The 22,945-nt window shown below is 43.1% G+C and overlaps 1 protein-coding gene across 6 annotated transcripts in view; it reads left to right on the top strand.

Moving 5' to 3' along the window:
- Positions 1-18,542, top strand: part of sbf1 (SET binding factor 1) — an 89,682-nt gene extending 71,140 nt beyond the window's left edge. For 5 of the 6 annotated variants that reach the window (XM_084050341.1, XM_084050340.1, XM_084050339.1 and 2 more), the window contains 17 exons: positions 557-764; positions 1,073-1,269; positions 2,270-2,407; positions 3,046-3,141; positions 3,512-3,586; positions 5,021-5,193; positions 6,726-6,902; positions 7,639-7,740; positions 9,086-9,271; positions 11,490-11,616; positions 12,123-12,253; positions 12,736-12,978; positions 13,804-13,911; positions 15,802-16,010; positions 16,353-16,440; positions 16,590-16,721; positions 17,810-18,542. In XM_084050341.1, the coding sequence (XP_083906467.1) occupies positions 557-764; positions 1,073-1,269; positions 2,270-2,407; positions 3,046-3,141; positions 3,512-3,586; positions 5,021-5,193; positions 6,726-6,902; positions 7,639-7,740; positions 9,086-9,271; positions 11,490-11,616; positions 12,123-12,253; positions 12,736-12,978; positions 13,804-13,911; positions 15,802-16,010; positions 16,353-16,440; positions 16,590-16,721; positions 17,810-17,908 (2,489 nt within the window). In that variant the 3' untranslated portion in view covers positions 17,909-18,542. The remainder of the gene's footprint in view (positions 1-556; positions 765-1,072; positions 1,270-2,269; positions 2,408-3,045; positions 3,142-3,511; positions 3,587-5,020; positions 5,194-6,725; positions 6,903-7,638; positions 7,741-9,085; positions 9,272-11,489; positions 11,617-12,122; positions 12,254-12,735; positions 12,979-13,803; positions 13,912-15,801; positions 16,011-16,352; positions 16,441-16,589; positions 16,722-17,809) is intronic. The other variant, XM_084050338.1, reaches the window with a different exon arrangement.
- The last annotated feature ends 4,403 nt before the right edge of the window (positions 18,543-22,945 follow it).

The following is a 22,945-nucleotide window of genomic DNA, read 5'->3' as shown; positions in this document are numbered from 1 at the left end:
ACTGTCAGGTCATGTTTTGTGCTATCTAGGTCTAGGATATCAGAAGAGGGGGATGCTACTCTAAAGAAGGAAGCAAGTCATATTGACAAATAATGTCACTAAAAATAGAATGAGCATAACAGCCCTTTGTTATTCAGAGATGACTAAAAGCTGCCAAGACAGACGCGCGCACACACACACACACACACATACACACACACACACACACACACACACACACACACACACACACGCGCACACACACGCTGGGCTCTATGAACCAATTGTATTTGCCTCTACTCTCATGTGCAAGCTTTGTGTTGTTATTGCATGGTAAGGTGCACTGTGCTGAGGGGCAGATATGTGGGTTCATTTAATTTGAAACGATAGAAAGAGAATAACAACAAAGTATGCGACACCTATCAAATGACTCATTTGTGCAGGTAAAACAAAACAATGGAATTATGAATCTCACCTTGGAGCAATGTGTTGTGTCTTATATTGAATTACCAATTAACAAAGTGTGTGTGTGTGTGTGTGTGTGTGTGTGTGCGTTTGTGTGTGTGCGTGTTCACAGTCTCTGAGGAGTTGGACCCGAGCTCCCTCACTCTGTCGTCCACCATCCGCTCCTCAGACCGGCAGACCATGAGCAACGTGGTGGAGCGGGCCTGTTGCCGGGACTACCAGCGCCTGGGGCTGGGCACGCTCAGCAACAGCCTGACCCGCTCCAAAAACGAGCCCTTCCGCATTTCAACTGTAAACCGCATGTACACCGTCTGCAGGAGGTGGGTTTACATCTTGACTCCCTCAATTTCTCAATTTAAGGCTGAGCAATGGGTCCATTTCTTAAATATGAGACATGTATTTGAACCACATTAAACAATTGATCTTTTCTTTTTTCTGAATATTTATTTTTTAAAGTTTTCAACAATTTACTAAAATTAGCTGATCTACAAGCTCCCAACACGTCATGATGCAACACGTTGTGAGCCTGTCACTTCATCCTTTTTACCGATGTATTCGTGTGTGTGTGTGTGTGTGTGTGTGTGTGTGTGTGCGCGCGCGCGCGCGCATCTACCTATGTGTTCCACAGCTATCCCGGCCTGCTCATTGTACCGCAGAGTATCCCAGACTCGACCATCCAACGGATTTCTCGCTGTTACCGTCAGAACCGCTTCCCCGTCGTGTGTTGGAGGAATTCACGGACCAAAGCGGTGCTACTGCGGTCGGCGGGCCTCCACGCCAAGGGAGTGGTGGGCTTCTTCAAGTCCCCCAACGCCCCCAGCTCTGGTAAATGGGGGGAGAGGGAGAAAAAAAAACACTTAAAGATTATCTTCCATACTGAGCACTGGTATTGTTTACCAAGTTACGTAGGTGATTCTATGATTTAGAGTTTATTTACATCATATTAGCACACAGAGGCAAAGTAAAAACAGGTACAGCTATGCAATAATGCTAAAAGGATAACACAAAGAGCCCTGAAGGCTTGTTTCCATTGTGGTCCTATGTATTCAATTCATCAAGTATATAAAGGCATACAATACCTTAGGGCGGCTGTAGCTGAGGGAATCGGAAAATTGAAGGTTCAATCCCCAGCTCGTCCAGTCTACATGTTGAAGTGTCCCTGAGCAAGACACTTAACCCCTAACAGCCCCACCAGCCCCACCCCACACCCCCAAGTGCTTCCCCCTCTTTCCTCCAGTTTAGTTTTAGTCATATTTTAGTCATCTGAAATGTTTTAGTTTTTGTCTAGTTTTAGTCGACCTAATACCATAAGATTATAGTCGACTAAATATCATAAGGTTATAGTCGACTAAATCTACAGTTGATTTAGTCGACTAAAATGTATTTTGGCGGTGCCTTGATGGCGTCGTAATGGCTGATTTTACACTTGGTTGCATGCTGAAAATAGCCGATCTACAAGCTCACAACGCGTCGCGCTGCGACGCGTTGTGAGCTTGTAGATCTGCTATTTTCAGAGAGCAACGCCCAAGCGCCAAACATAAAAACATAAAAACATGACTCGTCTTTTGGTTCTAGTGGATCTCTTCTCCACTCGTCCCTCACTAACATTTTAGTCTAGTTTTTTTTGTTGACGAAATTGTCAATATATTCAGTCTTAGTTTTAGTCACCATAGCTTAGTTTTTATTTCGTTTTTATTTAGTTTTCGTCAGTGAAAAAAGGCAGTCGACCAACATTTTTCGTCATAGTTTTAGTCGACGAAATCAACACTGCCTTCCCCTTCAAAAATGTGAGTCAAACTGAAAGGGTTGTTTCTGCCCCATGCAGTGCCATCCCAGGCTGACTCCACCAGCCTGGAGCAGGAGAAGTATCTCCAGGCCATCATCAGCTCCATGCCTTCCTACAACGAGACCAGCGGAAGGAACACGCTCAGCCACTTCACCTCCACGCATATGAGCACCTCGGGTAGGTCCTCACCATGTGCATTGCACTATCATTATCATACGTAGATTTAAATGTCTTGGTGGGCCATTTCCATGGGCAGAATTATAAATATTTCTAACACTTAAAACTCTAAATCCTTTTAATGTGTTATATACTGAATGAATATGACTCAAAGTTCTCTACGATGGTGTAGTACAGGGGTCTTCAACGTTTTCAGGCCAAGGACAAGCTCACAACGCGTCGCAGTGCAAGACGTTGTGAGCTTGTAGATCTGCTATTTTTGGCTAAAGTTCTCTTCAGAATAGGGATTCAAGTGGTTAATGTAAAAAAAAAAATCATATCACACAAAGACTTGGTGGCCCCCCTGTGGTGGGCTCTGAGGACCCCCTAGGGGTCCCGGACCCTCTGTTGAAGACCCCTGGTGTAGAAAATGCACAGGGTTTTCCTGTTGTCATACAAATATATTTGTACTTCCAGTCATGTTCAAAGTAAAATCCTCAGTCTTCATTTATCCATTAGTAACTCTCATGGTTGAATTAACATTTTACAAACGTCCATCTTTATGCTGTTCTCTTGTTCAAGTCGTTTCAAGTCCAGCTGTAGTCACCAGATTTCCTCCCGAACGGGGAAGTAACGAAAATCTCGTCTCTCATGCTTAGACTCGTCAGATAAACTAAGACAGCCCAAGATCGGCGTTCTGATGAAGCAGGTGATGGGCTCCAAGGAGGACATGCCGGGGACCTTCAGTCGAGGAGGTGAGCTGGCCACCACGTTTGCCATGCCAACACTTACAGTAGTCATCTTGGCGTCTTGGTATATCATCTTGGCATCTTGGTATCATCTTGGCATCGACTAGACCATGGCCGTCCTCCTGATCCCAAAACAAAAGCACATTTGTATTTATGTCTAAAAGTCATCAGGTCGAGTAGATGCCAAAAAGTACTAACAAAACCAAAGAGAGAGGTTTAAATTTGAGGATCATATAGAAACCACATCCCAGTGGCTCCTCTTTGGGTTAGTCTGAGTGTGTGTGTGTTTATTGTTGTAGTTAAAGTAGTGTTAAATCCATCTCCCATCTGTGGTTGTGTTCGTTAACGGGCCGTCTCTGTTGTCATTTGACCTCAGCTCTGGGTCAAAGGGCAAAGGTGATCTCCCTCTCCCAGCCCAAAGTATCAGGCAAGGCCAGGAACTCTACCAGAGGTACAGTAATAGGCCACACGCCTTGACCCCACCACCCCACCTTCTCCGATCTAACCAATCAGATCTCTTTAACAGTATTGTCATTGTGTCTGGTGTAGTCCACATGTGACCCTGTCCTGCTGCCTCTTGGGACTAACTGTCTTCTGTGAGACTTGTTGTTATGGCTTCTTCTCCCTCTAAACAGAGGGTTTCTCTCTCTTGTGAGCCATCATGTCCTCTGCATGCTGGCGTAAAGTGGGTCTTCCGTCCGTCCGCCCCACTCTGCACTGTTCAGATTGTCTTGTCTGATGTTTGATGTTTTCGTCATTGCCTGTTTGATTACTTCTGTCTGTTCGCTATGTGGCAGATTAGAGCAACTGTAGAAGAGCGTATTACTATAGTCTCGCATACCCAGACAATCGGAGATCAACAATTATTGGTGATCTCTGCCTACCCATACCACTGGTGGCATCTAAATTCTTGTCTTCTAAATCGTAACAGTTTTTTTTCTTTTTTTAAAAACCTTTGTTGCTATAATCAGTGGTTCTCCAACCTTTTTCATGTCAAGGACCCCCAAAATGACATGTATTTGGCCGTGGACCCCCATTTCAAAATATGTTGTTCCAGGGACCCCCCCAGAAGCAAAGATTTGAGTTAAAAATGTTTGCTAAAGATTTGCACAAATTTTCAAGATTTTTCGAAAATAGCGCGGTACTCTGTGCCGCGCTATGAGCTTGTAGATCTGCTATTTTTGAATAGCCCAAAGAAATCAAAAAATGACACAGAGATGTGTTCCCGGTCTTAACCCATTTTGGGCGGGAACCTTTATTTGTAACTATACCTTTCAGGACAGGAACCTCTTTTGGGGTTGTTGTTGCTATGTACAGTATATAGCCAGATACATTTTTTGTAATTTTGGTTTCCGAAGCAGTGGGCGTAGGTTCGTCAGCCGAGGTTTTCTAGGTTCTACCCCCGACATTACATTTAGATTTCCTTAGATGTATTGGTAGGTGGATATCTCTGATCGTCTGGCTATGCGGCACTAATATTATTATTAATATAGTTATGATGACATTTAGGATCTGCTGTTCTCTGCTAGGTCATTACTTCACTGTTGCTGCCTTGTTTATCAGCATGGCTGTTAGATGCAGTTGCTGTGTGTGTTACACTGTGTGCGCACACTGGTGCACTTACCTAACACAGCAAGGCATCCCGAATGTGGCTTGACGATTGAACATTTGAACATGATGTGTGTTTTGTGATTTGCACTAAAATTAAGTGGTGTGTGTGTGTGTGTGTGTGTGTGTGTGTGTGTGTGTGTGTGTGTGGGTGTGCGGGTGTGCGCGCGTGCGCGCGCATGTGTGCGTGTTTGTGACGGATGTGGGTGGATGTTTGGGCTTGGGTGGCCATGTTTGTGTGTGTGTGTGTGTGTGTGTGTGTGTGTGTTAAATCTAGGCAAATGGGGCAGCATCCGGGGCAGTGGTCGTCTAAGTGCCTATAACCCAGACGTGGGGAACCGTCTGGCAAGTAAAGAGACTCCGCAGCCTAACGGCTGTCCCACTGAAGCCCTGTTCCTTCGACAGCAGAGGGCGTACCTATACATCATTGGAGACAAGGCCCAGCTCAAGGTGAGCCTGACATAAACATTGTGGTGCCCCACTAGAGATACACAGATCCCCCATTACTATTCATAGTGAACAGATCAACCAGGTATGTTTGTATACATACCTAGGAGTAGTAATAGACCACCTTCTGTCATGGAAAGACCAGATTGAATCAGTGGGTAAGAAGACAAAGCAAAGAGTCTATTTCCTTCGCCGTCTGAGATCTTTTGGCGCTAGTAGACAGATTCTTCTTTTGTTTTTCGCTTCTGTTATAATGAGTGTTCTTCAGTACTGTAGTACCACCTGGTATGGATGTCTGTCTGTAGCCTTAAAGTCACAACTGCTGCAGCAACTGAACATTTGTTCAAAGATTGTTGGACAGCCACTTCAGAGGCTCTATACAACTACGTATAATGACAGTATGATGAGGTTGGTAAGGAATATCACTTCAAACACTAGCCATGCTTTGTATGGAGAATATAGGTTGCTGCCTTCAGGAAGGAGATACAGTGTTCCTACATACAATAAGGTCAAACTGAAGAGGTCCCTTGTCCATCAGACGACACTGAGGCTTAATCAGGAGTTATAGGCCAGGGGTAGGCTGAGAGGTGGACATTGCTCTTGTCTTTGTATGTCTTTATGTATGTATTTTGTTTTGTTTTTCTTGTGTCATGTCAAATGTGTGTACTGTTTATTGTTGCATACATGGCTGCTGGGTCGCAAGACAAATTTCAGTGTGAACTGACAATAAAGTATTATCGTATCGTATCGTATGGTATTTCGTTTTGTGCTGATCATGTTTATTGGATAGACCAGTGGGTTCTCAAAAAACATTTTGTGCCAGGGGACTCCAGGGACCGCCATATGATTGTTTTTCATATTTTTCTATTTCCTTTTAAAAAATAGCAGGGATCTACAAGCTCACGTGAAGTTGTGAGCTTGTAGATCGGCTGTTTTTAATAGCCAAATTATAAAATGGGGTTAAAGTGGTTAGACTGATTGTGGTGCTAATGTATATTGCTATACAACTAATTTAGCTGGGGACCCCATAGAGCAGTGGTTCTCAAACTTTTTCATATCAAGGACCCCCAAATTGGCACTTATTAGCCTGCGGACAAAGAAATATGCCAGGGACCCCCATAAGAGAAGATTTTTACGGCTCTAGCAGTGATTCTTAACCATTTTAATTGCAAGGACCCCCAGTTTGACATGCATTAGGGCTACGGACCCCCCATTTGATGGCACTTTTATCTCTGGGACCCCAATTTATATTGTAAAATAAATGTTAATTTAACTCTGAGAGTGTACAAATGGAACCAATTGGACCCGTTAGGGTCCATTTGGTTCCATGTGTACACTCTCTGAGTTACAGACCCATAGGGGTCCATTTGGTGCCTAACTATCCATCATTTAGCTGGGGACCCCCTGGAACTCCCTCAAGGACCCCACTTTGAGAACCACTGGGATAGACTGTATGAAACAGAGGTCCTCATGTCAGAACGTATAGGTGTTTTTAATTCATGGTTAACGTGTAGCCTGGTGTCCTTGTGCTCCAGGGAGGGAAGCAGGACTCGTTCCAGCAGTGGGAGGTGGTACCCATTGAGGTGTGTGACGTGCGGCAGGTCAAGAACAGCTTCAAGAAGCTGATGAAGGCCTGTGTTCCCAGCTCGGCCACCTCTGACCCCAGCATGAGCTTCCATCGCTGCCTGGAGGAGTCTGAATGGATGGGCCTGGTAGGTACAACCCCCACCGTAGTGTGTGCGTGCAAGTACACCCATTACATTAGCACACTGCTACGGTACGTGTTTGACACCTTGGGGTGTTTACCTGGCAGTGGTACTTAAGTACAACTTTGAGGTATTTGTACTTTACTTGAGTATTTCCAATTTCCAATACTTTTACTTCTACTCCACTACATCTCAGAGGCAAATATTGTACTTTTACTCCACTACAATTATTTGAAAACTTTAGTTACTAAGTTACTTTGTAGATTTTGATTATTATTACGAAACATACATTAACCACTTCAGCCCTATATACATTTCGGCCATTTGAAAATAGCCGATCTACAAGCTCACAACGCGTCGCAATGCGACGCGTTGTGAGCTTGTTGATCAGCTATTTTCAAATGATGTTTATACATTTGAAAATGTGTAATGGGACATTCTGCATAATGACTACTTTTACTTTTGGTACTTTTAAGTACATTTTTGATGCAAATACTTTTATACTTTTACTCAAGTACATTTTTAATTCCGGACTTTTACTTGTAACACAGTATTTCTACATTGCAGTATTGATACTTTTACTTAAGTAAAGCATTTGAGTACTTTTTCCACCACTGTTTACCGGTATGAATTTTTGGAATAGTTGACCCTACTCTGTTTGCGACTAGATAGATAGATAAGACGGTGTGTTTGTCCTGAATTTGCCTGTGTGTGTGCGTGTTTGTTTGTTGTTTGTCCTCAGTTGCACAGAGTTCTGCAGGTGTCAGTGCTGGTGGTGGAGCTGCTAGACACAGGCTCGTCAGTCATGGTCAGTCTGGAGGATGGCTGGGACGTCACCACACAGGTTTGATTACACACTGTACTACACACAACTCTCTCTAAAGCCACTTGAACCCTAGAGTCTATTCTGGAGATACAAATTTGCCACAAATGGCCGAAGCTACAAGCTCACAACGTGTCATCAACTATTTTTATTAAGAGATTTAGCGTAGAGGGGGAAAAAAGAGTGGACCAATTTAAGAGCGACCCCGGTCAGCTAAGTATTAGTTTAGTAAGTATGGAGGGTTTATTATCTAATATTAAATCAAACCACTGCAGTATGAATGCATTGCACATAAAAATACTTTAGCAGAGCTGGGCTGGACAATTTAGTATTCTGATGCTTGGTTTGGGTTTTTTTTTAAAGCAAAGTTTTAAATTGATTTAAATTACATTACCTTAGGCTTCTGTTAGAGGATATATGATTTATTTTGTGGAAATTATGTCAAATAAATAAATAGATGGTTTAGGTGTTTAGGCATCTGATCCAACGCATGTATTATTGCGTTTGTGATACCTACACTTAACACCTCCAGGCTTTGGGATCAACACTACCTGACTGAATGAATTGAAATGAATACTCAACTTGATCCATTGTGAGGGGAAAGCTTAGCTGAGGCATTGTGCAGCTATCTCAACGCCTGGCTGGTTGAAACACCAATCACCAATATCTCTGACACACAATCTAATAAGCATTTATAAACCATGCTGCAGAGTTGCCTTAAGTTTATGGTCATTTGTAAAATGTTGATATTATTGCTTTAACCAAGAGAGAATGCCAGGCTACTGAGGCTAGTGACTTGAAGTGAACCATGGGTTTTGCTTGCTAATATAGGCAGTCTGCAGGGCTGAAACTGGACACTTTGGCTCACAAAGTAAACTGAGGCAAAACGCCACAGAGCATTTACGCAGAGTAGAACAGTACAATCCATCCCACGTGAATCCACAGCACAATGAAGCTGACAGCAGTGAGGTTGTCACGATCATGGAATTTTACTCGACAATTAGGTATCGGCATTGGTTTGTGGAATTGAACATAAATAAAAATGACTTTTCTGTTTTCCTTTTAGGAGTAGATATGACAAATAACTTACATATACAAAGAAAGAAATGACTGACAATGGCCGCTACCAATGATCAAAATAAATAATGTATTATGCCTGAACCTTTAGTTTTCTAAAATAGAGAAAATAGCCGATGTAACAAGCTCACAACACATCGCATCACGACGCGTTATACTATTTTTGAAAAAAAGAAATGGATGAATGGAAACGATTGTGATTTGGCAATTATGTCATTGTGAAAGGTCCAGACAGCAGTCAACAGTTGTATCTGTTCTCCGTCTCCCCCCCCCCCCTCCCCCTCAACAGGTCGTGTCTCTGGTGCAGCTGCTGTCAGACCCGTACTACCGCACCTTTGACGGCTTCCGGCTGCTGGTGGAGAAGGAGTGGCTGTCGTTTGGCCACCGCTTCAGCCACCGAGGAGCCCAGACCCTGGCCAGCCAGAGCAGTGGCTTCACCCCGGTCTTCCTCCAGTTCCTCGACTGTGTGCATCAGGTGTGTGTGTCTGTGTGTGCGTGTGTGTGTGTGTGCGTGTGTGTGTGTCTTGCTATTTTTGACGTAATCTGTGTCTTTGTAACGTTTTGATTCAGATAATATTTTTGTCTACATTGTAGACTCTACAATTCTCACCGTCTGGTGGTTAACTGCCAGAGTAAAATTGTAATTGTAATAAAAAAACTAGTGTTTTTACCTGCCTTTGAAAAATCATGGAATATTTTCTGTGAACGCTGTCCGCACAGTGATCCCCTCATTACACGCACAGGGGTCTCGTAGAATTTGGGGGAAAAAATGATCCGATTAACGCATCAATGGCACTGTGGACCAAGTACCAATTCACTCGAAAACGCGTCCATGGCAGTAAAAGAGTAAAAAAAAAACGGGTGGAAATCCAAAACTGTTACTTTTCAGGATTCAAATTCAAAAGCAGCAGATCTACGAGCTCAAAACACGTCGCTTCACGCCGCGTTTGATGCTTTTGTGTGACGCTGTGGTATATGATCAATTAGGGCGTTCATTTACAAAGAAAAAACACAAAAAGTTAGAATATGGAGATAAGAGGTAACGTTATGTGACTGACTGTCCATCTGGATGTGCTGTGGATCCAGCTAGTGTGTTTACCTGAGAGTCTGACTCTGATCGCACTTCCTGTTTGTGGTGGGCCAGTGACGCTGTGTTCTACCGTCTTATCACATACAGGATGTGTCCCTGAAGCTTGTTCTCAATGTCCCCGCTATAGATTTATGACCCAACGGCCTACAGTGACACTATATCGCTAATGTTGGGGCAGAAACCTCTTATCTCCATATTCTAACTTTTTGTGTTTTTTCGTGAATTAATGCTCTACTTGATCATACCACAGCGCAGTGTTGATTTTCACAGCAAATTTTGATTTAGTTTTAGTCATAGTCTTTTGAATAAAATTCCATTTAGTTTTTGTCATATTTTAGTCATCTGAGATGTTTTAGTTTTAGTCTAGTTTTAGTCGACTAAATATCATAAGATTATAGTCGACTAAATCTACAGTTGATTTAGTCGACTAAAATGTATTTTGGCGGTGACTTGATGGCGTCGTAATGCCTGCTTTTATACATGGTTGCATGCTGAAAATAGCAGATCTACAAGCTCACAACGCGTCGCGCTGTGACGCGTTGTGAGCTTGTAGATCTGCTATTTTCAGAGCGCAAACAAGCATGAAATGACATGTCTTATTGTTCTACTGGATCTCTTCTCCACTAGTCCCTCACTAACATTTTAGTCTAGTTTTTATTTGCTGACAAAATTGTCAATATATTTAGTCTAGTTTTAGTCATCATAGCTTAGTTATTATTTCGTTTTTATTTAGTTTTCGTCAGTGAAAAAAGGTAGTCGACGAACATTTTCCGTCATAGTTTTAGTCGACGAAATCAACACTGCTACAGACTCACACAAAAGTATCGGCTTCGCGCCGTGTTTCTAGCTTGTGGATTTGCTGCTTTTGCTGTTTGTTTTTCTTTTTGAATCCTGAAAAGTAACAGTTTTGGACATATGAGGTTTCTACCCGACAGAGTTGATATGCTCTTGTCACTTAGCTTCAGTGCTATTATTACATATGGCCAGCTTCCAGTTGTATCCTCTCTCTCTTTAAGACAATGGTCTCATTGTCTCACAGTCTATTCTCAAAATAGTTTTTGTGTAAACAAACAAAACAAAAGATGAACTGGAGATTGATTTTATTTCATGCAAATCGTACTACAGTCACAGGGTCTTGCGCTGGACATGAATGACATAAATGACAATTGCCCTGTTTGGTCGTACGATGGTGTCATGCTGCAAATAAAAAAAAATGCTATTTTTGAAACTTTTAAGATAAAATAACTTAAAAAGTTTATTTCTTTGACAAATATATAATGACATGCCCAAAATAGGGAGGAGATGTTGAAAGTGGCTCTGAAAGAATGCTGTATTGTGGAGTCTGTACTTGAACCTGAGGAGGGTGACAGTGGAGAAGATGAAAAAAAAACAACATCTCGATGAAGAAGCAGAAAGTCCCGCCAATTAACCACTTAAAACTTCTATTCTTAGTGAAACGGACCTGAGTTGCAACTGTATTTGGGCCGCTTTTTTCCGCCTATACCAAATCTCTTCGCCAAAAATGAATGTTGTCCCCCCCCAGAATAGGGATGCTGGGGTTCAAGTGGTTAACACTCTGTTGCCAATGTCTGTCCATCTCCAGATCCACCTGCAGTTCCCCATGGAGTTTGAGTTCAGCCAGTTCTACCTGAAGTTCCTGGCCTACCACTACGTGTCCAACCGTTTCAGGACCTTCCTGCTCGACTCAGACTACGAGCGCATAGAGCTGGGTGAGCATAATGTCTATAACATGTATAATCCCACATAACGGTCCCAGGGTACCCCAAACCAAGTGGTGTAAAAAGCACTTGAATGTTTTACTTAAGTAAAAGTATCAATAATGCAATGTAGAAGTACTCTGTTACAAGTAAATGTCCGGAATTCAACATTTACTTGAGTAAAAGTACAAAAGTATTAGTATCAAAATGTACTTAAAGTACCAAAAGTAAAAGTACTGAAATGTTTGATCTAGCAGATCTACAAGCTCACAACGCGTCACACTGCAACGCGTTGTGAGCTTGTAGATCGGCGACGCCAAGCTTGTAGATCGGCGACGCGTTGTGAGCTTGTAGATCGTAATCTCTCTATACTAACTAAAACAAGACAAAAACTAAAACATTTCAGATGACAAAAATATGACTAAAACTAAATGGAATTTTATTCAAAAGACTATGACTGAAACTAAATCAAAATTTGCTGTCAAAATCAACACTGCCTACAATCCCCACTTATGCAGGAGTACTTTACGAGGAGAAAGGAGAAAGGCGGAGCCCGCAGGTGTGCAAGTCGGTGTGGGACTACATCGACCGATGGAACAAGAAAACGCCCGTCTTCTACAACTACATGTTCAGTCCTGAAGATGAGGAGGTTAGTCTTCAGTTCTGGACGTACTTGGACTTGTATTAGTCGTGTTGCATGTTTTGTGTTTTTTATCGTGTCGCCTTTTTCGTCCTAAAAGTCGACGTGAAACAAATCAGACATTGAACAAGGACAGGAAAGTCAGTGGGTGGTCCTTGACATGAAAACGTTTGAGAACCACTGATATTATAGCAACATATATGTTTTTCAAACTGTTAGGATTTAGAAGACATTTGTAGAATCCCCCAAAAGCAAAGATTTGCTAAAATTTTCACGGTTTTCCAAAAAATAGCAGAATAGCCCGGCACTCAATGCCGGGCTATGAGCTTCTAAATGCTATTTTTTTAATAGCCAAAGAAATCTCAAAATGACACAGATTCTTTCCCGGTCTAAATGGGTTAAATATTTTTGAAAAGGTGGCCTATAATGACTTGCCCAAAACAGGGATGCCAGTTTGAAAGTGATTTAATTCAAAATGTCTGAACCTCCAGGTGCTGCGTCCGTATAGCTACATCTCCAACCTGAAGGTGTGGGACTTCTACACGGAGGAGACGCTCTCCGAGGGACCGTCGTACGACTGGGAGCTGGTCAGGGGCCGCCAGGAGCACCGCGTGGCCGAGGAGACGGCGGACAAGCCGGACAGCAGCGGGCCCAAGTCCCAGCGACACATCGTGTGGCCTTGCTACGACAGCCGCAGCAGAGTGGTCCCTGACGCCATCACCAAACTGCTGCAGGTCAGCTTCAACGTTCAGGCTCACCGCTCACATTTTTTCAGCGTCAATGCTGATTTATCTTATCCTGTTGTCTGACAAATGTTTGTGGCGTTCGCTCTGACTCTGCACTTTGTGAGTCGCTCTGGATAAAAGTGCCTGCTTAATACTGAAATAGCATTTTTGCGTTTGCTCAATTAGCTCTATTGGTAACTTTAAGCCCTCCATAAAGAGTTGTACCTAATTATGACCATACTTTAGGTTCGATATACCCATATTATTTTAGTTCTTTCAGTTATGTTTTTACATTGCAAGGGAACTTGTCTGTGTTGGGAGAACATGTTTTTTTTTAATATAATAGTTTTTGACATTTTTTTACCACACACACAAACACACACGCTCACACCATGCTCAAGGACACTTCGACACTAACTCTGGGGGAGCCCGGTATCGAACTGGGAACCTTGCGGTTCCCAGTTCGGCCGCTCTACCGGCCACTTCCGCACCATGCACATGCATTTTGTCATTAAAGATGTCAGTCAATCAATCAATACGTCTCAAACAGGGGATTTACAAGGTATGCAGAAAACAATAAAGTACATTCATTGAACACATTAGTGAGGATATTCTCTATGTTAAACAGGGCAAGTACACACACATATGTACACATGTATTCAAGACGTTGAATACATGTAAACGCGTCACATTTAATGCAACATTGTTTGAAAAGAAAGAAAGCAATCCTCTTAAGACATGCTGATTAAACAGCCATTTATGCAGACAAAGGAGTCTTGATGACTCACCGAGTCACCAAGGTGTGTGTCTAACGTGTGTTTGTTTGATGCACAGGATCTACAGAGTCTGGAGGCGGAGCTGGGCCAGACGTCTGAGAAGTGGAAGGACACGTGGGACAAGATGAAGACCACCCAGCGAGCTGAGACCAAACTGGAGAGCAGGGTGAGACTGTTGGTTATATTAACCACTTAACCCATTAAGACCTGAGGTCGATTCTACAAATGCCTTCTAAATCAGCAGCTCTCTGTTTTGTGCGGTGCGGACCCCAAAATGATATACATTTGGCCGCGGACCCCCATCTGATAATGTTTTGTGCCAGGGAGCCCCAGAAAAGAAGATTTGTTGCGACCGTAGGTCGCACTTACTACAGAAAGCTGCTCCAGGTGTCCGTCCGTCACTCCGTCACTCCGTCACACACGTCACACTTTTGCCCTGCTCATATCTCCGCACCCATTGCCCCGATCCATGCCACATTTTGCACACACACTCCTTACCTGCCAAACTACACCCTCCAAGGACCCCCGGAGCTCCAGGGACCCCCAGCTGCCTCGGGGACCCCCAAGTGTAAAAAATGAGCACATGTGGACAAATTACCAAATGACCACCCCAACGGGGCTGCTCACGGGGCATTCCCGGGGACCACCCACTCCTGGTGCTCCAGAACGGATGCAAAAGTGGTGGCGCCCCCAGTGGAGGACCCCCTGCCACTGCAGCTCACATAAAATGCCGTAACTCGGGGGCTGGCCCCCCACAAACAATCCCTCCTTTCCCCTATAAACACACTCTCTCTCCCACACCACACACACACACACCAACAGCTCTTATACGCCTGTCTGCATTCTCATCAATCTCCCACTGTGCTCCCCACAACAAAATCTGTGCCAGTCGTATTTCTCAGCATTCACTCTGTTACCCATTTGCAACAGCTACACATTACACGTTTTCTGCCCACATAAACGCCACCATGTCACAGCTAACCCCACATTTACACCACCAAACAAAACTATCCATTGCCCACACAACTAGGAACCAATCGCCGTTACAGCCCTCTTCTGTATACATGTGACCTACGGTCGCTTATCTCCCGATTAGGGAGTCTTACTGGTATATATATATTCAAAAACACATTAAAGATTTTTCCAAAAATGCAGAAATAGCATATGTACAAGCTCACTGAGCTTGTACATCTGCTATTTTTGAATCTGCTAAAATGACAGATGCTCTCTCGGTTTTAATGGGCTACGTCCTACATATACTTCATCGAACGATAAATAGCAAAAAATAACCGATCTGCAAGCTTGTAGCTATTTATGAAAATGATTTTTTTTTTTACTATTTTTGAAAATATTCCCAAAATAGGGACTCTGGGGTTAATGTGGTTTTAAAGTGTGAGAGGCAATCTCCAACAAACACAATCTCTGATGAGAATGATTACGGCTGTTCTATTGTAATTCCTGCTAATTGAAACAGCAGAGATTCCAATATCATAGGTGCAAGTCTACTGACATCTTGTGGCCAATTGGTAGAATGCAACTGAAGAGTCTAAAGGTGAAACATGACATTCACCATCTGAAGAAATTAAAGCACGTTATCGCTACCATAACAACAACCGCATTGTGCCTCCGCAGTGATGTATAGTAACAAAGTATATTTACTCAAGTACTCTAGTACAATTACAATTTTGAAGTATTTTTACTTTTCTAGAGTACTACCAATTTTCAGTGCTTTTATTTCTACTCCACTACATCTCAGAGGCAAATATTGTACTTTTACTCCATTACAATTATCTGAAAACTTTAAGTGCTACTAGTTACTTTGTGGATTTTCATTATTCCGAAACATACATTAACCACTTCAGCCCTATATACATTTCGTCCTTTTGAAAATAGCCGATCAGCTTGTAGATCTGCTATTTTCCAAAGATTTGTATACATTTGAAAACTTGTCAAACAGGACATTCTGCACAATGAGTACTTTCCACTTCTGGTACTTTAAGTTTAAGTCATTATAGGTATGGTTATATGGTTTTCCTCTGGTTTTCCCCCTCTGCAGCCGTCGTTCTCCAGCTCGCTGCTGATGTCGTCCAACATCAGCCACCTGCGGCGCTCTCAGGGCGTGTACCTGCAGGAGAGCGGCGCCGGCTCCTCCATCAACCTGTCGCTGGACTGCGAGAACAGCACCACCTCCACGCCCGTGGCGGGGGGCCGGCCCAGCACCAGCACCCTGTACAGCCAGTTCCAGAGCACGGAGAGCGAGAACAGGTCTGAAAGGGGCTTTCCTGTCCTGCTAACACGTAGCACTGTAGTACTGGTAGCTAAGCTCTTATCATTTTACCTTTTTTGTTGTCGAGCCCGAAAATACAAAAAATAAAACAAATAAAACAAATAAATAAAACATATATGAAAAGAACATGTTAAGTGTCTTGCTCAGGGACACTTTGACACATAACCGGGTTCCGGAGGCAAACCAGGGACCTTCCATCTCCCAGACAGCCTCTCTACACATCCTGCTAGTTTACTTTTTTGCTTGTTCATTGTTAAATTAACTGTATGAAGTATGATGGATTCTACTTCTGCCTTTTTTTTTGTATTTCATCCGCTCAGGAGTTTCGAAGGTATCCTGTATAAGAAAGGGGCGCTGCTGAAACCATGGAAACCGCGGTGGTTTGTGCTGGACAAGACCAAACATCAGGTGAGAGACAAGCTGTCTGACAGTTGATTGTTGATGATGACGTTGTGGTGATGACGACTCATCATGGTGGTGTCATCTCATTATTATAACCATCCTCTTTCTACCATGCCCTCTCTCTCTCTCTCTCTCTCTCTCTCTCCCCCCCCCAGCTAAGATACTACGAAAGCAGGCAGGACAAGGAGTGTAAAGGTGTGATTGACCTGGCGGAGGTGGAGTCTGTCATTCCAGGCACACACACCATGGGAGCTCCTAAAAACATTGAGGAGAAGGCCTTCTTCGATGTAAGATCTCCCACATTCTACTTGTCTGTGTGTGTGTGTGTGTGTGTGTATGTGTGGCTTGGTAAATGGTAAAATGGTAAATAGTGCATTTATATACTGTAACGCCTTTATCTTAACGGCTTTAAATAGATTGTGCATTACATTCACCCATTCACACACACATGGAGGAGGAAACCATGCAAGGAACCAACCTGCTCATCGGGAGTAATTAGGGGTTCAGCGTCTTGCTCAAGGACACTTCGACACTAACTCTGGGGGAGCCCGGGATCGAACTGGGAACCTTGCGGTTGCCATCCGGCCGCTCTACCCCTGAGCCACTGCCGGCTTGGTATGGCTTATGCAGTGAATTAATGCAATGTAACCCTCTTGGCAGCAACATTGCTGTTTTGCACTAAGACACCGCATCTGCAATGCAACATGAGCTTGTAGAGCTGCTATGTTTGGTGCGCGACACCCAGTGTTGATTTTGACAGCAAATTTTTATTTGGTTTTAGTCATAGTCTTTTGAATAAAATTCCATTTAGTTTTAGTCATATTTTAGTCATCTGAAATGTTTTACTGTTTGTCTAGTTTTAGTCGACTAAATATCATAAGATTTTAGTCGACTAAATCTACAGTTTATTTTAGTCGACTAAAATGTATTTTGGCGGTGCCTTGATGGCGTCGTAATGGCTGATTTTACACTTGGTTGCATGCTGAAAATAGCAGATCTACAAGCTCACACCGCGTCGCAGCACGACACGTTGTGAGCTTGTAGATCTGCTATTTCCAGAGCGCAACCAAACATAAAATGACTCGTCCTTTAGTTCTACTGGATCTCTTCACCACTAGTCCCTCACTAACATTTTAGTCTAGTTTTTATTTGTCGATACAATTGTCAATATATTTAGTCTTAGTTTTAGTCATCATAGCTTAGTTTTTTATTTCGTTTTTATTTAGTTTTCGTCAGTGAAAAAAGGTAGTCGACGAACATTTTTCGTCATAGTTTTAGTCGACGAAATCAACACTGGCGACACCGCCATACAACAAAGTATAAATCGGGCTTCAATCCTGTAACTAATGACCTTCCTTACTCTCTTGTTTTGCAGCTCAAGACGACCAAACGAGTGTATTACTTCTGTGCTCAGGACAGCCTGAACGCACAGCTGTGGATGGACAGTGTTCAGAGTTGCCTGTCAGATGCCTAAAAGAGAGGCGGGACTCTTTTTTTAAGAGGGAAGGAACGAATGAGCAGTGATGGACATCTCTGCAGGCCAATCCCAGGAGGAGGGAGGGGCTTTTCCGCAGTTAAGCTCCGTTCGGCGTCGGTAGTGTTGAACTAATGAAGTTGCGTCGCGACGTTTCAGTGTTTTTGTTAAAAAAAACAATAAAAAAAAGTAAAGAAGAAAAAAAAAGTCCTCGAATGACCACTTTGCTGTTGTCTCACCATGTAGCTGCAGCCCGTCACTTCTCACCGTAGTCTGACCACTATCTGCGCTGGATTGTCTATATGCAAACAAAACAGGAGTTAACACAATGAAGCATGATGTCTGTTTGTTATGCAAGCCTGCAGGGCCAACCTCGTCTCATCTCTAGGTGTCATATTTTGACACTTGGGCGGGCAGGTACCTTTGGCGTCCTCATTGCTGAAGCCAAAAGTGACCCTTTGCGTAATAGGACTCAACATGGACTCAACTCCGCTGACCATGTGCAATTTCAAAATAGATTAACCCATTAAGACCTGGAGCTAACTAATATTTAGTTCCAGAGACCCCCATAAACAAAGATTTGAGTTAAAAATGTTCGCTTTAAGATAATATATATATGTTCAAAGATTTGCAATTTTTTTTCATATCTGCTATTTTTCAATAGCCAAAGTGTAAAAGAATGCTTTTTTAGCTCAAATCAAAAAGTGACACAACAAATGCGTTCCAGGTCTTAATGGGTTAATAACCGATTCCCACCCTATCGGTATGCACCTTGGGTCGGCACTGAGTTGACGGCGCCATCGTCATCGCACTGGCTTCAAAGCCACTGGCGGCGGCACGCTCTGCCTCGTCGTTCGGTTTCCACGTTGAGTCATCAACGTCCGCATTCCTTCATCAATGTAGGACGCAAAACGGTCACTTTTTCCGCCAGCGCGTGGACGGGCGCCCGAGGTGGCCTGCCTGCCCAGGTGTCACAATACGAGGCTTTTTCATGAGAACACGTTGGCAGGGCAGTTTGTCAACGGGACTTAATGCAGCCTCGCGGCCGTCCTGTGGTGTGGAGCAGCATGAAGACTGATCCTCCCCCCATCCTCCACCCCGTACACCACCTGCACCTTCTACTTCCTGGTTTTAAGGTTCGACAACGTAACATCGTTTTGATCGAGCGGAAAAAAATGTCTAAGTCAGCCTTACACACATGCCTGCCCCACTCTTCAGAACTCTCCACATGAGGAACGATGGAGGAGGAGAGCTCCATCGACCATTTTAGAACATCCTCCTGTGTGTTTGATCAGTGAGTACAAAATATAAACCAATCATACGGTGGCATAACCCTTTAACACCATGGCTGAAAACCATCAGGATCGTCGATTGGTTGACCGACCACACTGCCCCCCCCCCGACTGACACAGGCCTTTTTGTGCACAGTAAAGCTCTTCCTCTCTCGGCTCCCTTGTTTGTCTGCCTCTCACTGCCTGATGTAGCCGTTTTGCCATAAGACGGTCACTAAATCCTGATTCATACTTAGTTGCTCGCCGTGTCATACACCGAAAATAGCCGATGTACAAGCTCACAACGTGTCGGGAGCTTTTAGATCAGCTTCTTTCAGGTATGTGACACTACATGCAACGGAATATAAATCAGGGGTAATGTGTTCCTTTGGCCCAAAACATGCAGGGAGGGAGGGAGGGAGGGAGGGAGGGACGCCTTCGCAACAACGGTTCATGAAGGATTTTCTTTTATCATTATTTTCCCCCTCTCAAATGTATAATGGAGAGAGATCATTGATCCTCATCCCCCGTTGCCTGAAAGATCGATGATGATGATGATGATGATGATGAGGATATACTGTGAAAGCCATTGGCCGGTAGCCCCAACGATCAATCCAGGAAGAACACTGGTTGGTGTGGAGATGAGGTTCTCAATCTCTTCAGGAATGAAGTGCGTCCACAGACCTTCAGTTAAAAGAGTGTTTACAAAAAGAAGCTATTATGGACAAACGTTTCCTCTCTCGAGCTCTTCCTCTTTGTCTTTCTAACCAATACATTATACACATAAAAACCACTATTAACATTCAGATTTTTAAGGGACGGAGAAGGAGGGATATATATATATTGTTGTGGAGATGAACTACAGACATGTAAAAGAAAAGTGCAAGGTGACAAATTGGGATTTGGGGACTAGCCTAGCCAGGAGAGTATTACAGAACACCTCAGAGAGATGATAATGTGTTTACGCAGCGTAATGCTGAGTGATTGGAGCTGGCAACTATGTGGACTAACCCACCCCTCAGCAGGATAAGCTGACCATACCCCCCCCCCCCCCCTCTGTGAGTGCTAGTGCGTCATCAGATTGGATCCTTAAAGAAGCTATTTTTAAAGGGGCATTTCACACAACGGTTGATTCCCTCCAAATCAGGTTTTACGATATCCACCAAAAACTGTAAAATGTATTGCACTGAGTAATTTCTCTTGAGTTCATAGTGGTTAATGATCAAATGTGCACTTAACGGTAATGTCATGGGGAGTTAGTTTTCTCCCCGCACACTGCTGAAAATGAGAAAGACACCACGGCCTGTTGCTTTACTGCTACTGACATACTCTGCTCAGAAAATCACTTTTAACAGTCACCAAATCAACTCAAAACAAAACATTTCTTACATTAGACATATAAACGCAGTGCAGAAGTATTACGTCTGAAATGCCCCTTTACCGATGCTAAGCGGGGCAGTTAATGATAAATACATCCAAACAGTGGGTCACCAGAGAATGGACACAGAGGGGGCGTCCTGTTGGTCAGGGGGCCCAGAGCACATCAGTGTTAAAACTATAAACACACTGAAAATGCAAGAAAAGACAGTCCAGCGGACTTAAGTAGTTGTTGTGCATCCACTTGTATTTGGCGTTTCAGATATGAATCTCTTTTGCCTATGTCTGGTATGTAAGACGTAACTGGGCCTGTCCATGCTCAAACCACAGAAAAGGTCATTATTTCAGTCAAACCCAACTTTCTCCACATGGGCTTCAGTCTAAACCAGTGTTTTTTTTTGTGTTTTGTTTTTAGTTAGGGCCTGTTACTTTCAGATCTAAAGCTTGTATATAGAGAAGTCTGTCTGTTAGAGAATTCTAGAGAAAGAGTGTTTAGCTGGATTCTGTGAGATTGGAAAAGAATGAGTCACTTTTTCCCTTCCCTTTTCTTTTCTTTTTTTTTTTAAGTTACAGAATAGCTATGCGTTAACCATCGTTACGAGCCCCCCTGTGGTGCCACACATAAATACACATGCATACACCCCACACACACACACACACACACACACACACACACACACACACACACATACATGCTTGTCGTTAACACAAACCTTGCTTTGTAAAATATGGTTCTACTGCTGTCTCGTTGAACATAAAATGAATTGAATTGTAGATTTTTTTTTTGTGTCTAATAACTCCTTTGTACATACTACTCCAGATTTGTATGTAACGTTTATGGTAGTAATTTATTTAACTTTGTCTCCGCAGTAAGAAAGGTCCTCAAGCACCACTTTTATTTTAAAAATTAGGAATCCAATGTGCCATTTTGTTTATCTCTGTATTAATGTGACTAATGCTACTACTTTTTTGGGGAAAGAAATGTACAACAAGTAAACCCTCTATGTCTTTTGTCTTGTTTTGTTTTTGTTTTAACACGGTTGTCCTTACTTAATATGAACATCAACCCTATAGGAAGAGTGGAAATGGTGTTTGTGTCTGAAGATTAATTCTCTTCTGTTGAAGAGGCTTACTCTGAAGGCTGGTTATATCTTACTGTTTTACATACCTGTACCAGTGAGCTTATTTTAGGATCATGGTCAAAGATTTTTTTAGTTTTTAGCCCAAAATAATTCTCCCTATCAAGGGTTCTGGTAACTGGCATTGTTTTAGTTCAGTCCTGAGGTCAAGTTCAATGGAGAAGGAGACAACCTCACAAAACGGCACCCCTCGTCCATTGAGTTCAATGGAAGCGGTGGCGCCATCTTGTGAGGTCACATTCTTTCTTTTTGGCTAATCTCACATTCAGATAGCTGTGTTTTTAAACGACATATACCATCGTCAGTGATAAGGAAGGGATATTCTGTTTTTAACCTCTTAACACTGGTGTCCAGCACCTGAATCGCTAGCCTCGCATTCAGGGTCTGGTGATGCTGTAGAAAGGCGGGGTTTTCTCGGTTGAAAATCTAACCGGCGGCGCGGCCCGATCGGGATAATCCAGTATGAACCAATCGCTAAAGGGAGCCACTTTGGCCACGCCCCCATCTCAGAAAACGCCTGCACTGAGAGGGCATTCAGACTGAATAATGGAGTGAAACGAAATGAAAATTCAGGCTGAGTGTCAGGCTACTACTGGTGTCCTTATTTTAGTCAAATGTTCAAAAAGAACATTTTATAAATAGTGAGAACAGCACATCTACAAGTTCACAACGCTGTTAGTTGTATGACAAAGCGTGCTTAAGTGGAATTCAGATTCCACGTTTGCGTTGGAGGTGATAACACGCTGAAATATTCACAAGTAGCCTGCATCTGCATCACTTTCCTCCTTCAGTCTGTTTCCTGGGAACTCATACGTTTTCCACCATATTGTCACTGTGGACAAGTAAAACATGGCATACTGTAATTTGAGTGAATTGTTATCTTGCAGTCCCCTGACTGCAGCAGTACTGTTAAGGTTAACTGCCCTTATATACTGTAGGCTCAAGGTTTTTTTCCCACTGGGTTGAATAGCGTGATCATTATGTTAGAGGCAATCATGGCACCAGTTGAAATTAACTCGCCACGTAATTTTAATTTAAAAAAACTTTATTTGGCTATCGCAACATTGCTTTTTGCGACCATCACATACTGTAGATGTTGGCTAGTTGACACCCTTGCCATTCACACCTCATGAAGCCAGCTTGTGGTGACTGTGGTAACTGTGGGATCGTGTGCAATAGTGGAATCATGCATAAAACACAGTAACGGTTGCAGGTGTGGTGACTGAGAGGAAGGTAACATCATTCATTCA

This window comes from Gymnoscopelus microlampas, assembly GCF_963454915.1.
Source record: "Gymnoscopelus microlampas genome assembly, chromosome: 23".
NCBI lineage: Eukaryota > Metazoa > Chordata > Actinopteri > Myctophiformes > Myctophidae > Gymnoscopelus > Gymnoscopelus microlampas.
This window is presented reverse-complemented; position numbering and strand designations above follow the sequence as displayed.